The sequence below is a fragment of the Sus scrofa genome, chromosome 16, assembly GCF_000003025.6.
Source record: "Sus scrofa isolate TJ Tabasco breed Duroc chromosome 16, Sscrofa11.1, whole genome shotgun sequence".
Classification (NCBI taxonomy): Eukaryota; Metazoa; Chordata; class Mammalia; order Artiodactyla; family Suidae; genus Sus; species Sus scrofa.
The window spans coordinates 43105128-43125604 of record NC_010458.4 but is presented as its reverse complement, the minus strand read 5'-3'; the positions used below and the strand labels follow the sequence as shown (position 1 = coordinate 43125604).

At 39.7% G+C, this 20477-nt stretch overlaps 2 protein-coding genes across 6 annotated transcripts in view; one reads left to right on the top strand and one right to left on the bottom strand.

The window, feature by feature from the left end:
- The window catches only part of SREK1IP1 (SREK1 interacting protein 1), a 232387-nt gene extending 220648 nt beyond the window's left edge, over positions 1-11739 (top strand). The window contains exon 4 of the mRNA XM_021076777.1: positions 11696-11739. Coding sequence (XP_020932436.1) covers positions 11696-11724 — 29 coding nt within the window. The 3' untranslated portion in view covers positions 11725-11739. The remainder of the gene's footprint in view (positions 1-11695) is intronic.
- Positions 1-20477, bottom strand: part of RGS7BP (regulator of G protein signaling 7 binding protein) — a 104060-nt gene that overhangs the window by 67239 nt on the left and 16344 nt on the right.

Genomic DNA, 20477 nt, shown 5'->3' with positions numbered 1-20477 from the left:
TGGGTCATGGACCCAAATATAAAACATAAAACAAAAAAAAAATTTTAGAAGAAAACATATGAGAAAGTCATTGTTGTCTTGGTTAGAGAAAGAGGTCTTAGGACACTAAAAGCATGATCCATGAAAGAAAAATTGATAAGTTGGAGTTCACCAAAAATTTTAAAAAATTGTTCTGTGAAAGACATTGTTAAGAAACTGAAAATACAAACTTCAAACTGGGAAAAATTTTGCAAATTACATATCTGACAAAGGATTTGTATTCAGGAAATACAAAGAACTCTAAAATCTCACCAGTTAGAAAACAAACAACCCACCCTCAAAAATAAGCAAAACACTTAACCAGACACTTCAGTGAAGAAGATAGGTGGATGGCAAGTTAAGCACATAAAAAGATATTCAACATCACTGGTCATTAGGGAAATTCAAATTGAAAACTCAAGATACCTCTATACACTTTTAGAATGGCTTAAAAAAAAAAGAAAAAAGCTAACAATGCTAAGTGCTGGCAAGAATGCAGAGAAACAATTCTTATATATGCTGTTGGAATCCAAAATGGTACATCACTTGAGAAAAGAGTGTGTCAGTTTCTCATAAAGTTAAATTCACGATACATAATTGTTAAATAACCCAGACAGTCCATTCCTGGTTAATTACCCCAAATAAATGAAAATTATGTTCACGCAGAAACCTGTCTATGTGAATGCTAGTAATAATTTTATTCATCATTATTCAAACTGGAAATAACTCATGCATCCTTCATTTGGTGGATGGATAAACAAATGGTGGCACATCTGTGTGATGAAACGCCACTGAGCAATAAAAAGGAATGAACATTTAATGATACGGACAAACCTCAAGCAGAACCTCAAGTGAGTGAAGGAAGCGAAAGAAGCCAGAGTTAGAAGGCTATGTGTTAGGTAATTCCGTCTTGACAAAGGCAAAATTAGAGGGACAAAGTACAGATCAACATGGAAACAACTAAATGTCCATCGACAGAGGAGTGGATCAAGAAGATGTGGTACATATACACAATGGAGTATTACTCAGCCATTAAAAGGAACGAAATACTGGCATCTTTAGCAACATGGATAGACCTAGAAATTATCATGCTAAGTGAAGTCAGTCAGACAATGAAACACCAACATCAAATACTATCATTGACATGTGGAATCTGAAAAAGGGACATGGTGAACTTCTTGCAGAATAGATACTGACTCACAGACTTTGAAAAACTTACGGTTTCCAAAGGAGACAGGTTGGGGGGTGGAGGGATGCACCGGGGTGTGGGATAGAAATACTATAAAACTGGGTTGTGATGATCATTGTACAACTATAAGTGTAATAAATTCATTGAGTAATAATGATAATAAAAAAAAACATTTTCCAGGGCCTCGTGATTCCCCAAAGGACTGACTACGAAGGGCAGCATGAAAGAATGTTTTGGAGTGATGGAACTCTCCTGTATTTTGATGTTGGTGCTTATACAAGTCTATGCATTCGTAAAAACTCATAGAAATTAACTAAAAGCAAAATTTACTCTGTTAGCTAAATACATTTTTATTTATTTATTTATTTTTAAATACAGTTTTACAAGATAAAGTAGGGTCACTACAATGGAAAAGTTTGGGAAATTTTGATTGTTGAAGCTGACAAAATTATTTTTTATCACAGCTTTGCCATAATGTTAATTAAAATTAGTTATATATATATACATATGTAACTATATATGTGTGTGTGTGTGTGTGTGTATATATATATATATATATATATATATATATATATATATATATATAGTGTAGGTGAAGGGGATAAAATAATGCATGCTTACTGGGTTTATCAACTTTTAACATTTATAGATCCACAAAAAAACATGTTAAAGCAGAGGGAAAGAGGAGCTTTATAATTAATTGGTTGAGACAGTTGTGTCCAAGCCTGTGATTTCTCTCTTCTTCCTTTCCTCTTTCCCACTCTTCCCATGTGCCTGCCTTCAGGCATTTAACCCTGAGTAAAGTTTTCATGTGGCTCTTCATGTGCTAGGCTTTGAATAATATATCAGAAAAGCTTAGATAGCAGTTTGACAGACCAGGCAGAGATATTCTTCAAATGATCATATCTTTTATGGATTCTTGATATAAGTCAAGAGTCTAATATATTTGTGGGAAGGAATTTCCATCATAATCTAGAGCAAAATTGTCTGTGATGTAGCTTTCTGGGAATCTGACTAGACCCAGGGATAGACCTGAGAAAAACTCATGGCTAACATATTTGTAAGATAACTCTCTTAAATATAAATGATTTATCCAAGCTTTTGGTGAGAAGTGCAGCTTAGAGACTCCAAAATGAACATTCCTAGCAAGTATAGTAGAAACTCTCTTACCCAGTGTCACTGAGACTGGTAATAGGGTGGTTAGTAAGTCAGCTCTAACTATCTTTTTTAATTTTCTATTTTTTAAATAATTTTTATTTTTTCCATTTAGTTGGTTTACAGTATTCTGTCAATTTTTACTGTACAGCAAAGTGACCCAGTCACACATACATATACTTTTTTTTCTCACATGATCCTCTATCATCCTTCATATAGTTCCCTGTACTATACAGCAGAATCTCATTGCTTATCCACTCCAAATGCAATAGTTTGCATCTATTTATCCCAGACTCCCAGTCCATCCCACTCCCTCCCCCTCCCCCTTGGCAACCACAAGTCTGTTCTCCAAGACCATGAGTTTCTTTTCTGTGGAAAGGTTCATTTGTGCTATATATTAGATTCCAGAAATAAGTGATATCATGTGGTATTTGTCTTTCTCTTTCTGACTTACTTCACTTAGAATGAGAGTCTCGGGTTTTATCCATGTTGCTGCAAATGGCATTACTTTGTTCTTTTTTATGGCTGAGTAGTATTCCACGTGTATATATACATACCACTTCTTCTTAATCTATTTATCTGTCAATGGACATTTAGGTTGTTTCCATGTCTTGGCTATTGTGAATAGTGCTGAAATGAACATACAGGTGTATGCATCTTGTTCAAGGAAAGTTTTGTGTGGATGTATGCCCAAGACTTGAATTTCTGGATCATACAGTAGTTTTATATTTCATTTTCTGAGGTAGCTCCATACTGTTTTGCACAGTGGTTGTACCAGTTTACATTTCCACCAACAGCGTAGGAGAGTCCCCTTTTCTCCACACCCTCTCCAGCATTTGTTATTCATGGACTTGTTAACAAAGGCCATCCAGATATCATGAAAAAACTCTATCTTAAACTGTTATTTTAATCTGAGACATAATTTTACAGTCATCTACCAGTTTTCCGATGAAAGGCTAAAGTCTTCTCTTTGAATGTGGATCCATTGACATGGGTTCTCTGTCTGACAAAAACAAAACAAAATAAAAAACCAAAAAAAACCCACACCTCATTAAACATTTCTAGTTTCCAGTTTCAATTTCTTTAAAGTACAGAAAGAACTTAAAGACACTTGTGATGCACACCAACTACAGGATTCCCCTAAAATTTTATGATTGTTTATGCCCTTTTACAATTCTCTTGTCCACACCTAACTGGATAATATTTTTATCTTATCGGCTCACTTTTAGGGTCACTTTCTAAAGTATTCAGCTACTCATTTTTTATACTAACAGCTCTCTTTCTGCCCTTCCTGTCTCGTGAGATTACCAGTCAAAATTACAGTATAAATATGAACATGTTTGGAAACCAATATAAACTGACTCTTGATAGGCATAAAACTCTACTGATGGGGGTGGTGCAGAAGTCCATGGTACATATTAGAAGATGCTTGCTAATGTGCAAGGAGGTTTTACAGAGGAAATGAAGCCCTTCCCTTAGTCTAGTGACTCAAGTAAGTGAAGGTCAGTGAACAGCATACCTATAACAGCTAAAATGTAGATATTTTGTGATTGTGATAGATAACATGTATGCTTTATTTACATTTTGTTTTGACTAGTATAGTATGTGATATATATTCCCTGCCTTGATGAGAAATCAACCCCTCTTTGAACAAAGATAAGTTGCAGGAATATGTGCAAATAGAATCAATATATTCCTCCTGCTCCTCCATTTATTTTCAGATTTTTTTTTTTTCGCTTTTGTTTAGGGCTGCACCCATGGCATACAGAAGTTCCCAGGCTAGGAGTCGAATTGAAGCTATAGCTGCCAACCTAGACCACAGCCACAGTAACTCAGGATCCAAGCCGCATCTGCAACCTATACCACAGTTCATGGCAGCGCCAGATCCCCCTCATTGAGCGAGGCCAGGGATTGAACTCACATCCTCATGGATACTAATCAGACTCATTTTTGCTGTGCCACAATGAGAACTCCTATGTTTGGATTTTTAAAATTGTGAATCTATATGGCAGTGAATACTGGAAGGAATATAATAACTCTGGTTAACACAATTTCTTTTTCTCCACACTCTCCCCAACCAGGGTATCTGATGCTCACAAGGTCCCTCTCAGAATTATCTTATTTTTCTACCTCCTCACCATGATCATCACTTCTTGCTTCCAATTGAGCTTTGCCTGAAATCAGAAATATCTTGCTTTTACTGCTGTGACTGCAAGCTTCTAATTTCAAATGCAGCCCTGCTCCAAGATTATGAGTGACTTTTTTGGCTGCTCCTTGATATTTAATGAGGACATTACCTACCCAAAAAGACTTCTGGACTCCAGTTCTAAAAGCCTTGCTACATAGGGCAAGACTAGTTTGACTCTGAGAGTTACAAATGATCCTTTTCCACGAAATTAGAACCTTCATAGTAATTTTTTTCAATCATGACTATACCCCAAAGGCTTGTCTATATGGACACCCCAGACAACTAAGCCTCTGAGTCCTTTTTATGATATCCATCTTGATTCCCAAGATTCTTTTCCAAAAGATTAGATTTTTTTTGGCCTTTTTAAAAACTGATATTATGCTCTTCCACTGACAGTAACTTGCCAAGCACATTCACTTGTAGCCACCACCTAAAAGATTTTGGCAGGACAATTTAATTCCATAAAGGAAGATGTGTATTTTCCTATCTGCTAGAGAAGGAGGGTGAAAAATCTAGTTGAACTAAAAGTTTTATATGGAAATGAGTGAGAATTTGAGGAAGTCTTACTTTATGCTATTTGATATCTAAGCTATGTTAAACAGCCTTTTCATCATTTAATAATCAATTCTTATTCATAGTTCTTTGAGCTGACCATATGTCTTGCTCTTTTATTGTGATGGTTAGCTAGAGAGGTGATCCTGGTAGGAAGCATCTTTCCAGAAGTTATTCATGTTTGGGGTGAGAGAAGAACCAACTCTGCCCCAAGCATTAATTCAAGTGTCTTGCAGCCATTATGCTAACCAGGGAATGCGCTGAATATATGACATTCAAACCAGGGTTAGGCATTTGATGCATTCACTTGCCCTGACAACAGAAATAATGTACATAGTCATGTGCTTCTTCAGCAGTCTAAACCAGGGTGGAGATGAGTACATGCTTACGAGGCAGGAAAAAACTTCTTGGTACCTGTATCAGTACCACTGTTTCCACTTCCTCACCTCTCATTGTCTCTTCCATCATCTGGTCTGGACTTTTGTCCCCACTGCTCTGCTGGCTGCTCTCATCAAGGTCACCAAGAATCTCTCTCTGACAAAATCCACTAGTCCCTCTGTTCTTCTCTTACCTGACATTTCAGCAGCATTTGGCATCACTATCATACACCCCATCTTGAGACATGTTTTCTCTTGATTTCTAGGGCCTTACAACCCTAAATTCCTGGCTCCTCCTCAATCCTCCTGTCTCCCCTTTCTTCCTAAACTTGTCAGGCCTTAGCTCTCTTCTGTTGTCCATCTACATTATCTCCTTAAAGGAAATCATCCAGTCCCAAAGTTTTAAATACCACCTCCATGCCATGACTTCCAAATTTAAATTTATAGCCCCGACCTTTCCTCTGAGCTCCAGACTTGTCCTAATGGGCATTAGCTTCTAATGGATATTAATGGTGCCTAAAGGAATCTCAAAATTATTATGTTCAAACAGAGCTTTTTATTTTTGCTCTCTCATCCCCTGAAGTGCATCTCTCCTAGACCTCCCTGTTTCATGTCATGGCACTACCATCCGGTCAGCTGCTTGGGCCAAACACCAAGGACCCATTCTTGATCCTTCCCTTTTCCCTCTCCCCCCTCCCCCACCTCACCCCCTCCAACCTTCAGTCCATCTGGAAGTCCTTCTGGCCTCAGCTCTAAAATAATACCTCTAAAATAAGCCACTCCTCTCTCCACTCTCCAGTCTGTCAGGTTCTGGAACTTGCCAAGTTTGTTTCTGCCTCAGGGTCTCAGCACTTGCTCCTCTGTCTGCCCAGAATGCTCTGCCCCAGATCTTTGCAGGGCTGGTTCCTTTTACCATTCAGGTCTCGTCTCAAATGTCACCCTCTCAGAGGGGACTTCCTTGGCCATTCAAACCAGCTGCCTTTCCCTTGCTCTGGAATCGACACACTTGTCACTTTATCTTTTTATTTTATAGTCTTTATACACATACCACTTTCGTAATTATCTTGTTTTCTTATTTATTACAAGTCTCCTCTAGCAGATATAAATTACATGAGGCTATACCATATCTGCTTTATTTCCTGAGGTATCCTCAGTGCCTGGTACATAGTAGGTGCTTAATGAATCTTTGTTGTAATAGTAACTATAGCTCAGAAATAGGCATGAGAAAAAAAGACTGGAGTAACCTCCAATATTTTCTTGAGACAGTTTTACTTCAATATGCCTAATTATAAAGATCCATAAAGCTTTGAATGGGTGTGAAATTGTTCTTAGAATGCAGGTATCTGGAAAGTATATAAGTTTATGAAAGAAAAAATATCAGGTGATGATCTCTGTATTTCTTCACCCTGCTACTCTTAAGGGCAGTAGTTCTCAACTTTCATTGCCCATTGAAATCACCCAGCTGGCTTGAGTCTCACTCCTAGAGATGCTGATGTAACTGATGTGGATTGCAGTCAGTAGTTATTAAAAGCTTTCCAGGTGATTCTAATATGCAACCAAAGTTAAAGAATTCTTATTTTATGGGATAATTTTGGACCTCACGAAATACAGCTTCAAAGTCCAGGAAATCTGGAAAGTAGAGACATTTGTCTTAGAACTGAGATTGAAGGTTTCTACGTTTTTTTATTCATGAATACAAACAGGGTAAGAAAGGCCTACTTTATCCTGGCTGAGTTTTAGTATCACCAACCACACCAGCCTCTAAAGCTGGGAAGGCAACAAACAGGCTGATGACATTTCAGAAGCAATAAGAAGAATTGAATATGAGTGGGAGATGATGTTCCACTCAAGAGGTGAGAAACAAAGGGGCTATGTGTGTGGTCCAGTGGAGAAACCAGTATGATTATCTCTCTGACCACATCAACAGATGGAAGAGTTCCTCGGGGGCGACATCCAGGCGATGCTTGGGCAGGAGGAGAGAGAAGCTGGTAACAGCAGCTTTGTGTTAGACGTGTCTTGGGAAATTAAGGCACAAGAGCTGTAGTTCCAGTTTCAACAAGTATGTGTCTAGGATGAAACTGTGAGGAAAAAATCAGAGACACAAGAGCCAAGAGCAGTATTGGAGGGAGGAAGTCTGGTAACATCAGTGAGTCAGGCTTCACATAGGCTGACTCAGCAGCACGAGGAGGAGGACAAGCCCCCTGCTACCCAAAGGTACTAGTGCAGAATGACCTGGCAAGGGAGAGTATGGGTCACAGGGAGGAGGTCAGATGAGGACAAAAGGTAAGAGTAGTCCCCCAGGGACTGAAGAATAGAGAAACGTCACTTCATTATTTATAGAGGTATTTGAGCAGCTGATGCTTTTACTTTCTCTGTGAAGTAGGAGACTAGATCATCATTCTTTTTACTCATTGTGTTTAAATGGAAATGGCCTTCAAAATACTTAGAAAAGTAAACATAGATGCTCTAACATTCAACTTCCTGAAACAAAAGGTTGTTATTCTGACACTTGAAAAAGTATTTACACAACTTCTCATAAGAGTAAATGCTTTTTATAAAGCCCATTCTGCTGCTCTCTGCTTTACAGATTAAGCCTCATTGTTCTAGGGAGCTCCTTCTGTTTTGGTTCATGGAAACAGACATTGAGCTGATACAACCCAGGTGCATCTTCAGGAAAAAAGGATATTACAACAAATTTTGGTGGTGCTTGTATTGTTCAGAAAAAGATTTAAACAATGATAACATTAAGTAAATGTACAGCTCTCCCCATTTATGGCTTCAGCTCCATTTTTATCATCTAAATTTAAGTGTAAACTTGTCTTTGGTGAGGTTCCCATTTTTTAATTTTTCTGAAAATCAGTAAGCATGTCAAAAAGTTTATGAAACAAAACCTTTCAAGACCTAAGACTCTTGCTAAAAATAATACCTACTAGTAAGGAATTTTTATTCATTAGTTGTGTGAATATGCACGTAGCAAAATGGGGGAAGAAACCTAGCAGGTAGGAAACTAGAGGGTAGAGCAGGAGGAGAATTTCCAAGATGATGCACATTTTTAACACTGTCTAAACATATTAACCTCTTTACTACTCCAATGTTATCACTACAGGGGTTTTCTAAATACCTATATCCACTACATGGATTGAAAAATGAGATTATCTCTAATTCTTGCACTGCAAAATACCTAAGACCAGGGGACTCAAATTCATATATGCAAAGATTGGTTCGTCACACACATGAACAAACAAAGTATTTTTTTCCAGGATCTATAAATTTTTAACTCTGAAATCCTAAAACTGAGTACTGGAAGCCTCAGTACCTAACACGCAGAAAAGTTTGTGATGAATATAGGTGGAATGGATGAACGAGCAAGGAGGGTATTTCCAGACTCTCGCTTAGAGCGGTTGTGACCCTGTTGTGTGGGATGACTCTTCATGCACTGGAGCTGGATTAGAAAGCTAAGGAGGCTGTAACCTCATAGGACCTCTGAGCTTGGGAGACGGCAAATAACAAAGCCCCTGGGTGCCAAGTTTTGTTTCCTTCTTATTGTGCAAGTTGATGTCTCTGATGACTTTGAGTCATGAACCACAGATTTTTTAAAATTAAAATAATGAATAAAGATCATTTTCTTTTTGTAATAGCTTGTAATATTCCTAAGAAACCACTCTTAGGAGGTTTTTTCCTGACACTGCAGGAAAACAGAAAAATAGAGCTTTTTAAACCATTGTTGTTCTTCAGGAGACATTTGTCCTCTTTGGCTATCCAATATTCAGCTCTTCTTCCTGTTGGGAGGTTCCCTGTTATCACTGGTACTGAAGGGTCACAATGTCTTGCTTCACATTATGAAAGCTGAAAGGAGGTCAGCCATTCTCCTCTTCTCCCCTGCTGCCAGGGTGCTGCAGATGGCCAGCTGGGCAATCCCACCAGGGCTCTGAAGTTATATGTGTGACGCAAGAGGAAGGGATGGTTGGGACTCATTTGGGGACAACAGTGCCCATCAGTAGTATCAGCTAGGGCAACATCCAGGCTAATCCAATTCTGCTATGTAGCCTGTGCAGTCTCCTTGATTCATGTCCATTTTCCAAGCCCTACCTTATACTTCTGCATTTGATTATATGATCTCCACACAACCTCCCAAAACATCCTCCTCTTTGCTTAAGATGTCTAGAGCAAGCTGCTCTTGCTTGCCAAAAAAAAAAAACCCCAAACACCCTAATTGATATATCTCCTCAATTAATGATCAATAACAGAGCAGTTCCTGGTATTTATAAAAAAAAAAAATGAAGGGGAAAGCAAGAAAGGTATAAGTTACCAAATAAATCTGAACCAGATTCAGACGTTATTTGTGTTCTTCTGGTGGTGGCAAAGGGGGAGGTCTAGTGGCCTTTGAATCAAGAGGTCATGAGTTCAAGTACTAGCCTTACCATTTATTCACTATGTGATCTTGGGCAAGAATCTCTGTGATCCTCCATTTCCTCACCTAGAGCACAGGGATAAAAATATCACACAGGTAATGTTCTAAGGACAATATGGGACTATTCTTATCATGAAAGCACTTTAAAATCTTAAAGATATTTTTGTCACTCCCGGCCAACTAAGTCTCTTCTATATAATCTCATTCTGTCCATAATCCACATCTGTTGTATATTTCCTAGTTTCTTCTTTGGATATAGCCTGGGAGGCAGAATACCTGTGACTTCAAATTCTTGTTTAATAAAGAACCTTATATTACTACTTCCATTGTAAGCCATAAAATTTAAGCTATGTTGAAAATATGATTAGATGACTTTCTTATTTCTTAGTTCAAAAGCTAAGTTCAGATTTGACCCAACTTATTTCACTCCCCTACAGATACACAGGGCAGAGCTCAGACCACAGATCATTCATCCACTGATCTCCAGATCTTTCAAAGCTACTATTCAAACTTTGGCTTCTATCTAAAATTCCTGGTAGAAACATGTTTCCCAGTTTATTGATGTCATTTGCTATAGAATTAAAGTCCTGCCCGCAGACAACCTTCAGTGGACATAAAAGGAAGTTTTCTGGTCAGGCGATGTAGACTCGGGTAAAGGAAAATGGTGAAACTGAGGCAGAAATTCAGAGAAAGGGAGGTGGCATGATGCTGGCCCAGCAAGTGTTACAGTCTGAAACCTGGTCATGGGTCTTGGCTGGTGTAAATTATTTCTGGGCAGTTGTCCTCTTCCAGCAGAGGGCAGGAGAGACAGGGGAGAAAAGAGGGTCCTTTGTGGGGGCTGCTCTCCACTGTCACAGCCTGGGAATATCCCCTTGAGGAAAAAGGAAGGGAGATGCCGTGGGGCCATGTTTTCTCGGTGGGTGGATACTTTGTCTGTGCCAGTGGTTCCCACACTTGTGGACACATCTGAATTACGTGAGGATGTTTTATAAATTCTGGAGCCCAGGCCATGCCCCCTCACCATAAATCAGAATCTCTGAGGGTGCTACCCAAGTCCTAATATTTTTTTAAGCTTCCTAAGAGATTCTGGTGGGCATCATGTGTGGGAACCACTAGCCTACACTGTTCTCAGATTCGTAAAGCTTAAGAATTGCAACCATCAAAGTCAAAGTATTTTTCCCCCTTCCTCTACCTAGTCCTAGTTTTCTTGAACCTTGAGTCTGACAACAAAAGCCAGCATACATTCATTATATTATATGCATATATCGTGTTGCTTTTGAAAACAGTTTTAAAGACCCAATCACTCGGATAATAGAAAATAACTTGCCTTAAACTCAAAGTCATTTTCTAGTGTAACTGCCTTTATCAGTGGCTCATCATTTCTCTAAGGCATTTTTTTCTGAAATGAAATATTCTATTCTTGGTGTCAAACCACAGAGGGATCATTCCTGAGCATTGAAATAATATTCTTTTTTTAGTACTGAAATGGCAGAAAAAAATACGTTTTTCTAATCAAAATATAATCTTCTAAATTATTTTTATCATTTCCCTCCCCAGTTGTTAAAGCTATAAACTTGTACAAGTCTCTTTTTTTCTGGATTACAGCAATAGTCTAATCAATACCACAAGGTGTTTTTGGGCTAAAGAATGCTGGAAAAAGGTGCCATAATAATAATAATAGTTGGCCCTTACGATGTGTTCGTGTGTGTTGATATTTTGTTTCGTGTTTTACCTACGTTATGTCATTTAATTCTCACAGCAGTCCTGTGAGGTTGGGGCTATTATTATTACTCTTGCTTTTTCAGGGTTGGATTCTGGGGCTTGCAGGGGATGAGGACACTGTGAAGTCACATACTTGGTAAGTAGCTAAATTATTCCCTTCACAAAGGCATGCATGAATGAATAGAAATATAGTGAGCATCTGTGTGCAGAAAAGTGTGCTAGGTCTTTGCACTGATGTCTCTCATTTCATCTTCATAACCACCAACGTAGGCAAAAAATATGACAGGATGCTCTAGGGAAGAAAAACAGATCAAAAGCCTTCTCTCTTGGCTTTCTGTCCTCTTGAATTTCTTGCTCCTGTTTCCTCCCTAATTATTCTCTCCAATGAAATGGGGGCAGTCCCGCCAGGACCCAGAACAAATACTGCAGGAGAAGTGCTTTCACCCATTCTTTTTCGCTCTACATCTGTAGTTCCAAATCGGGAAAATGAACGGATCTAAAGCAAGCACAGTTTTGAAGGTAACCTAGAGGTCAAGCAAAGCATCAGGTTTTTGCATATAGCTGCCCAGTAGTTAGAAAAGCTAGAATGCCATGTAGACAAATAAAATTATGTTTGGGATTTTTTTTACAATTGTGTTCAAGACTGATATTCAAGGTTTGACGTGTGCAAGTCAATTTTCCTCAAAATTTAATACAGAATATTTAGAAAACACAGGTATGTAAAAAAAATGAAAATCATTTATCCAGAAGAGAAGAGCTGTAAAGATCTTGATGCATATCTTTACAGTTATATCTAGCTATATAATTTTTTTAAAAAAAGTCATATTGTAACATTTTTATAATCTGTGTTTTCCACTTACCATTACTTTCAGTGTTTACCCAGTATTCCTAGTGTCTAGCTGTATTGTTATTTACTTAGTTAATCCACTATTGGATATTTAGATCATTCCTCATTCATGACCATGGCAAGTGATTCTCTGATGTACATACACACATTTTTGCAGCTTACAGGAAACTTAGAAATGATATGAAAATTACAGCCCAGAGGAGTCAGGGGATTGATCAAAATCACTCATTTGAAAGCTTGGCTGAAATTTTAAACTGATTACCAGTCTGGGCCTCATTCATCTACACCAGAGGTTCTCAACCCTGCCGAGATTTACAAATATTATGTCCAGGTTTCACCTCCAGACATTATGATGTAATTGATCCAGGTTGTGAAATGCAGGTATCTGTATTACTAAAAACTCCTCCAGGAAGTCTAATGTGTAGCAGAGTTACAACTGTTGCTCAATGCTGTGGGGCTTCTGGAATGGAGAGCACAGAGAGGTGTCCTGGGATCCTTTCAGCATTCCCTGGGGGAACTGGAAACGTCATACAATTAATTATTCTTTCTTGAGATAATAGCACTTGAGTTTGTTACTCTGGTGACAATTTTCCTCCTATACTTGGTCTTGCAAGTTGAAAGGTGAGTGCATAGTCTTGTAGCTGCGAAGGTTTTAGAGAACTTTAAATGTTTGCTTTAGAGCTGCTATAGGGGAAGAGCTGGAGGGCAAATGAGGAGCTGCAGCTTGAGGGGAATCTGAGTGTCTCTGCCCTTTCACCACATGTACTCACAGCTGCCAAGCCCTTTAGCATTAGCCCTGAGATCTCAGAGGGAATCTCTGATTCCTTCACCTCCTTGGCTGTAGCCAGCTTCCCCAGGCATCTCTAGGAACCCTGAGGTTGCATTTTTGTAAAATACTGGTAGGTGTCTAAACAGTCCCACTAGTTGGTCACTGGCACAACAAGCCGGCCTGAGCCTTTGCTGCCCCAGGTCCCAACTGTCTCACAAAACTGCCAATTGAACTAGAACTGACCATCACAGCCATTGCCTCTTCCTGGCTGCGGTGGAGTTGGAAAATGATGGTACCCTGAGGCTGGGGAAAGTGAAGCTGTCCCATCACTCCTCCAGATTAGAGACTGAAGGTAAGAAAAAGACTGTTTGCAGAGTTCCTGTTGTGGTGCAGTGGAAACAAATCTGACTAGGAACCATGAGGTTGCGGGTTTGATCCCTGGCTTCACTCAGTGGGTTAAGGATCCGATATTGCCGTGAGCTGTGGTGTAGGTTGCAGATGCAGCTCAGATCTGATGTTCCTGTGGCTGTGTTGTAGGCCAGCAGCTGTAGGTCCAATTGGACCCCTAGCCTGGGAATCTCCACATGCCACTAGTGTGGCCCTAAAAAACCAAAAAAAAAAAAAAAAAGGAAAAAGACTATTTGCTATGTCTTCTATATTTTGGAGAAGCATCTGGAAGCAAAGTGAGTTGCAAAACTCTAGAATCCACAGGTTCCATCCTAGGGCCTGGGGTAGAAAGAGTTTTAGGGCCATGCTTCACCTAGAATACCACTCTCTTAGAAATTATGGCAAAGAAGGAAATTATTCCTTCTTCCTTATGGTGGATTTGTTCCTGGGGACTCTCTGCTGTTCTGTCTATGACCTGGATTCCTCAGATCTGTCTAACACACCTGAATACCAACTGAAGGTAAATGAGGGCATACAAATGCAAGAGATGCATGTCTACTTGCAACTGAGAGAAGGATCTGCATGATTTCAGCTCTCATTATTCAGAAATTCCTTAAAGACAAATAACAGGATGCTGGGGAATAGTACCTGTGGGGATGGTGAACAGGATCATGGACCAAGAGGCAGGAAACCCAGCTTGTTATCCCACCTCTGTGGCTTGTGGGCTGTGTGGCTAAAAGCAAGTCGCTTCACCTCTCAGAGCTTCAGTTTCCTCAGACATAAAATAGGGATAATAATTCCAGCACAGGGTCGTATAAAAAGGTTAAATGACTTAATATCTGTGGAAGCACTTCACATCCTGAAAAGTAGCAGCTATCCATAATGACAGTGAGTTTTATTTATTCAGTAAATGGGGAGTGCACCTCTTATTGGCCTCTACAGCTCTAAGAAATATTAGATGGCATCCACTTTAGCTCTAAAGATGTGGGCCCAAAGAACCCCTGCAATGGTGGGGAGAAGGAAGGGGCTTTATAAGAGCCATAGTAGTTGTTCTTCCAACAGTTTGAGGGAGGGAGGGAGGGGCAGGGGGAAGGGCAAGAAAAGAAAGGCTGATTCACTGGGCTACATAAAATCTTGGGTCTGGAAGGGACACATTGAGTAAAAGGAAATGTTTGATGTAGGTTCTACACTTGCAAGCAGAGAAAACTGATCACAGAATGAATGCTCTTTGCTGGGAATTCTGAAATAGCTATCTGAAAGTGGCCTTGACTCTTTGGGGCAAATTGACATTTGTCAATAATTTGTATAAAGCATCCTCTTTCAGTTAAATTCTACCAGCTCCTAAATCATATAAATAATAAGAAATCAGGTTAAGAGAGTATTTTCCCCGCCTTGGGATCTCATTTAGATAAAATAAAATAGGTATGTCCTATATTTAGCTCTCAGGTGGAACTCGGTCTCTGTAATATATCTGACAGGCTATTTGTCTTGATCTTGAGCATAAGATCAATGGCTCCTGTTTAATATCAAAGAGTAATGTGAGAGCCATATGACAATTTTAATAATTGTCTTAGCAGAAGAGAGGATTTTTCAAGCAATTTGACTTCAGGACACATGTAAAAATATCATAATTTCTTTCCTTAGTTTCACTTCCAGGACTGTTTAACATATTCCTAAGGCTAATTAAATATGTTTGGCCTTTATTAACCAACAATTTAAGGCCAAATATATTTCTCTGTTTTTTTTCTATATTTGGTAGGGTTTCTTAATATTTGTTTAATGAGGTAACAGGTATTGACAAGTTTTAATACTCTATAATGGGCCATTCTGAAAGCAACAAGAAATTAAGGTGATACAGTTACCAACACAAACACAAATGGCAAGACATCCTGGCATCTGTCTAATTGTTCATATCCAACCATCTGCAAATATTCTGAGCAGACAAGCAAGTGGTAACAAACAGAGATTGTCACTAATGTTTGAGAGCCACTTTTAGTTGGCAGATTTTTCTATTGGTTAACTCTTGAAAATCATATTTCACACAGAAACATGAATTCATGGATTCTCTTAAGAAAAAAAAAGCCACAAATATGGCACATATGGTCCACCTTCCTGCCTGGGAGTCAGTCATCAATGGAGCCTAGGTGGCAGCCTGCTTCAGATCCATAGGCATGTGCTTCTCCAGTCCACTGCTGCCCTACCTGGCCAGCTTCACTTTTTCACTTCATCTGGCCCCTGAAGGATCTGAGTTTGGAAATCTTGAATTGTACGCTGCTTTGCCTCCAACCACTAGCCCTGTGACTGTATGTTCCCCTTTCTTTTCCTGTCAGCTTCATTCCTTTATCTCTTGGCAACACTAACTCCTTAATCAGCATAGTTCCCAAATAACTAATTACGTCCTCCTTCCCTATTTTCTTTCTTCTTTTCCAGCTGAATCATTCTCTTTTCCTGCCTCTTTCCTCCTCCCATTCCACAGAATTTCTTTCTCAGAAGTTGGAGAATGCCTTTATAATGATGCGTGAAGCAAGACTTTCCCCAAATGAACTGTGATGACATGTCTTTTGGAAAGATGACACCTAGAGAGATATTTGAACTCGCTTCACATTTTCACATCAGAGCAGCAATGGTACCTGCACAATTACCTAACACTAAAATTTAGTGAATAATTTAAAGCTGCTCTGAATCCGAACAGACTTGGTAGCTTAAAACATATTTCATCCACAGAAAACAAAAGATAGAATCTATGAATATAAAAACCGTTGATAAGGCTTGTTTTGTGGAGGGAACATTTGCTGAGTGAGTTTGCATTATGGTGTATGCTGTGGCCTAAAATGATCTGAGCAGTTTCCTCATTATTCAATGATGGTACAGTACTCAAACAGATGCAGCCATTTGAGCTCCAACTTCAGATGGTAGGAAATCGTGATTTTCAGAAAAAAAAAAAAGTTCATGGAAGTCCCCCAGTTTGGGAGATACATCCATCTCCTTCAAATTCTGTTATTCTCCATAGCAAAAAATAAAAAATGGTTAGAGTTAGTGTAGGGTGAGGGTGAGGGATGATCAAGGCCTGATTCCTGACCACATGCTGACAGACAAGAGCCACCTCAGTTCTGCCCTCTCATTGAGCACAGAGAGAAGACTTCTCCAATGTCCATAGGTGGCCTCCCCACAGCTACTCTCTGAGAATTATGAATTCTAGGGCTTTCCACCATCTGTTCTGGTCAAGGGAACTGACCCAGTGTAATGATTAATTTTACATGTCAACTTGACGGGACCACAGGATGTCCAGATATGTGGTTAAACACTGTTTCTAGGTGTGCTTGCGAGATTATTTCTGGAAGAGCTTATCGTTTGAATTGATGGACTGAGTAAAGCAGGTGGCTCTCCCCATTGTGGGCAGCCACCATCAATCCTTTGAGGGCCCGAATAGAGCAAAACAAAAGGGTGAAAGAAGGTTAAATTCTCTCTCTCTGCCTGAATGTTGAGCTAGGACATCAGTTTCCTCTTGCCCTTGGACTGAGACTCACACCCTTCATTCGTTCCTCTGGTTCTTGGGTCTTTGGACTCTGAGTGAATTATACCACTGGTTTTCCTGGGTCTCCACCACACAGATGGCAAATCGTGGGACAGCTCAGCCTCCATAATTAAGTGAGCCAGTTTCTTATTTTCTGTCTCTCTCACCCCCATACACACACTCACACACACCCTGTTGTTTCTGTTTCTTTGGAGAACCCTAATATACCCAGTTTGGGAGAGATTTCCACTCCCTTCTCAGCAGGGTGTTTCTCTTCCTCAGTGAGGGCAGCTGTACTTATCCCAACTTGACATCCCCAAATCACAGCCACAGAAAGACTCTGACCATTTCCATCTGCTTCCTCCAGCTCATTGGGGAATGAAAACTCTGCTGTGGCCTCAGAGGAAAGGTCTTTCTACATCAGCCGCTGTTTTTGAGCAGGACCCAGATGGGAATGATCACAAAATCAAAACAAATAAATTTTTATAAAAGTTAATAAAGTGCTAGTAAGAACAAGAACAAGGGTCTTAAGGTGATTTATCCTTGGCTCATTTTCCCAATGTATTTCTTTTTTTTAACCACATTGCTTCTTGTTATAGAAAAACAGGAGGACAGAAAGGAATGGAATTTTTTTTTCAAATAATATCCCTTTGAACAGAAATGATGACACAAGACCCCCCATGTTTGAAGTTTATAATTCAAGAAACATGAATTATACATGAGTATACATCAGAGATAATTTTAGGAGTTAATTTCTATTTTCTACCTAAATTTTTACTACGTCAAAAATATTTCAGTGCAGGTGAGGGAGAATGGTTTTGGTTTATCTTTAATTCTAGGACAAACAGGAATTTTCAGAGTAGAATATTTCATAGTGGAATCATAGGACTATGATATTGAAGATACAGAAGTCAGAAATTATCTGTTTATTGATAGCGAAGATCTGGGAGAGAAAAAACCACCAGCTTCACATAATTCCTCAGTTCAGAGAGTGAATGACAGGAATGGAAATAAGAATTCCAAGCCAAACAGGAATGTTCTAAAATTAGATCCACTAAGGAATAAAAGAACCTAAAACTCAAGGCCTGAAGCACTAACAAACTATCATTCTGGCCCCAAAATGGAAATCCCATGAAGGGGGCAATATAGATAATTAGTACATATTATGATTTTAAACTCCACTTGAGGGGAAAGCAGGTGCTCCTGTGGGTTTACTGACAAATGATTGGGATATTTTTAAGAAGCAGTGTTTTTGAGATTGGCCTGGTAACCTCTTCCTATTCTTGTTACCGATGAGTCCTTCTCACTTTTTCATGTAGCCCCAACGTTACTTTCTTGAGTGTTCCCACCACCCAGTGGAAAGCTGTCTCTCCTTGGGGCCCCTCCAGCATGTGGCACCACTCCTCACCCTCACCTCCATTTCTCTTCTCATCCCTGTGCTCATTGATATCTCGGAGTTGGGCTGGATGACCGGTGTCACTGCGATAATGGAGTGTCCTGCTTCTCCTGAAGTGACCTCTGCTGGGAAGAAGCAGGTGGGTTCTTGAAATGCAGAATTCAGCCTACTAGGTCTGTATCCACCATTTCTAGGATTTATGTAGACAAACAATAAAGAAGGTCTCTAGTGGTGGAGCAATTTGAAATAGTAGACATAGTATAGAGGGAGGAAGTCTGAAAAATTTGGGGGCTCAGAGAGAAGTGCTGAGGCCTCAAGAATGCAGAACTGAGATCCATTCACATTTCACTGGCAGCTTCAGCAAGGCCATAATTTTGTTATTTTTTCCCTGCCTGCTTGTTTTCCTCTCCATACTAGCTGAGGAAACCTTAAAAACCCTCAAATCAGCTGTGTGCCAGCTGAGAAGTCCTTGTGCTGTAGTGTGTCCAGGAAGGAGAGAAGCTCTGAGTGGAAATAATAGTTCATGACAGTGGAAGGGAAGAAAAGCAGGTCGGCCAATCCTGAGGCCACTCCAAGACAGAAAGGGGCTGTATGGGACAACAAGACAGCCAGGAGTAGTGTTAGGAAGAATGACTCTGGTACCAGAGGGACCAGTGTACAAATCCCAGCCTCACGCAATATCTTGACCTAATTCTTCAACCTTCTGAACTAAATGTACTACAAAATGGAAATTAAAAAACAAACAAACAAAAAAACTTAGCATTATGGGTGCTCTGGAAAGCTTCCAGATGAGGCATGTTTCATCTAGAATTAAGAATCAGCTCTTGAGTCTTATTGGCTTTGGATGGGACCACTATCTTGGAACCATAAGGAATAAGTCACAAGGACCACAAGAATCACTAGGACCACCATCCTGATATGTTCGAACTTGTGAAATAACCTCAGCTCCCATCTACTGACATAGTAGGCTTTATGATGAGGCCACTGTAGGCTAGTCTCTGTTACTTGTAGGTAAATGCATTTCTTAACCAACATTTCTTACCTTAAAGCATTATCTCACTGAGTTCTAAGTCAGTATTATTTTGGATGAACTTATTTAATCATAAAGCAGTACTTGCAAAGAGTACAGCACACAGCTGGTTCTCAGCACCTTGAAAATCCTATTTCCACTTCCCCTTGGTTTAAGAAGCACACATAGAATCCCTTAGAGTTTACTTGTGGCAGGAAGCCCAAGGTTACACAAATAAAAAAGAAAGGACATTGCTCCTTGCTAGCAAAGCTCAGTCCCACTGGCATCCTGCACTTTATGACTTTGTCTGTCCTGGCTCTGCCCACCCAAGCAAAGCTGATGGCTGCCTTCTTTGTGCCTCTTCTTATCATCTCCATATTTCTATTGTAGCAGTGATCGCAGTGTTTTGCAATGACTTGTTTACAGGTCTGTCTCTACCCAGATGCTAGGTGATAAGCTCCTCACAGGACAGGGGCTGTGTTTTATGTATCTTTATACTTACAGAGTCTATCACAGTGGCTGGCCCATAGCAGGTGTTCAATGTTTAATGACTAAATGGATGAACCAATAAATCAAGCAGGAAACAGTCAGGAAGGAGAGGTAGGTGCAGAGGGATCTCCTCCCACTTCTTTTTCCCCACTGCAGTACTCCTTTCCTCACTTCTTCACATCCAAGCTCCCTACCCTTCCTCTCTTCCTATTCATGCTCAACTTCCTATCCTACGCCTCAGGAAGCATAACTCTGGCTTACAGATTGGGTAATTTGTCCTCATTAGACAGCTAGTATGGAGAGAGATATATGTAAATCAGATCATGAACCTTGTAGCTGAGAAGACAGATGACAAGGTCCTGGCCAACAAGATATTCATCGAAGTTGCTGTGTGACTCTTCTGAGAAAGTTCTTTTAAAAGGGACATACTTAATTGTCTTATGTCTTTGCTTTT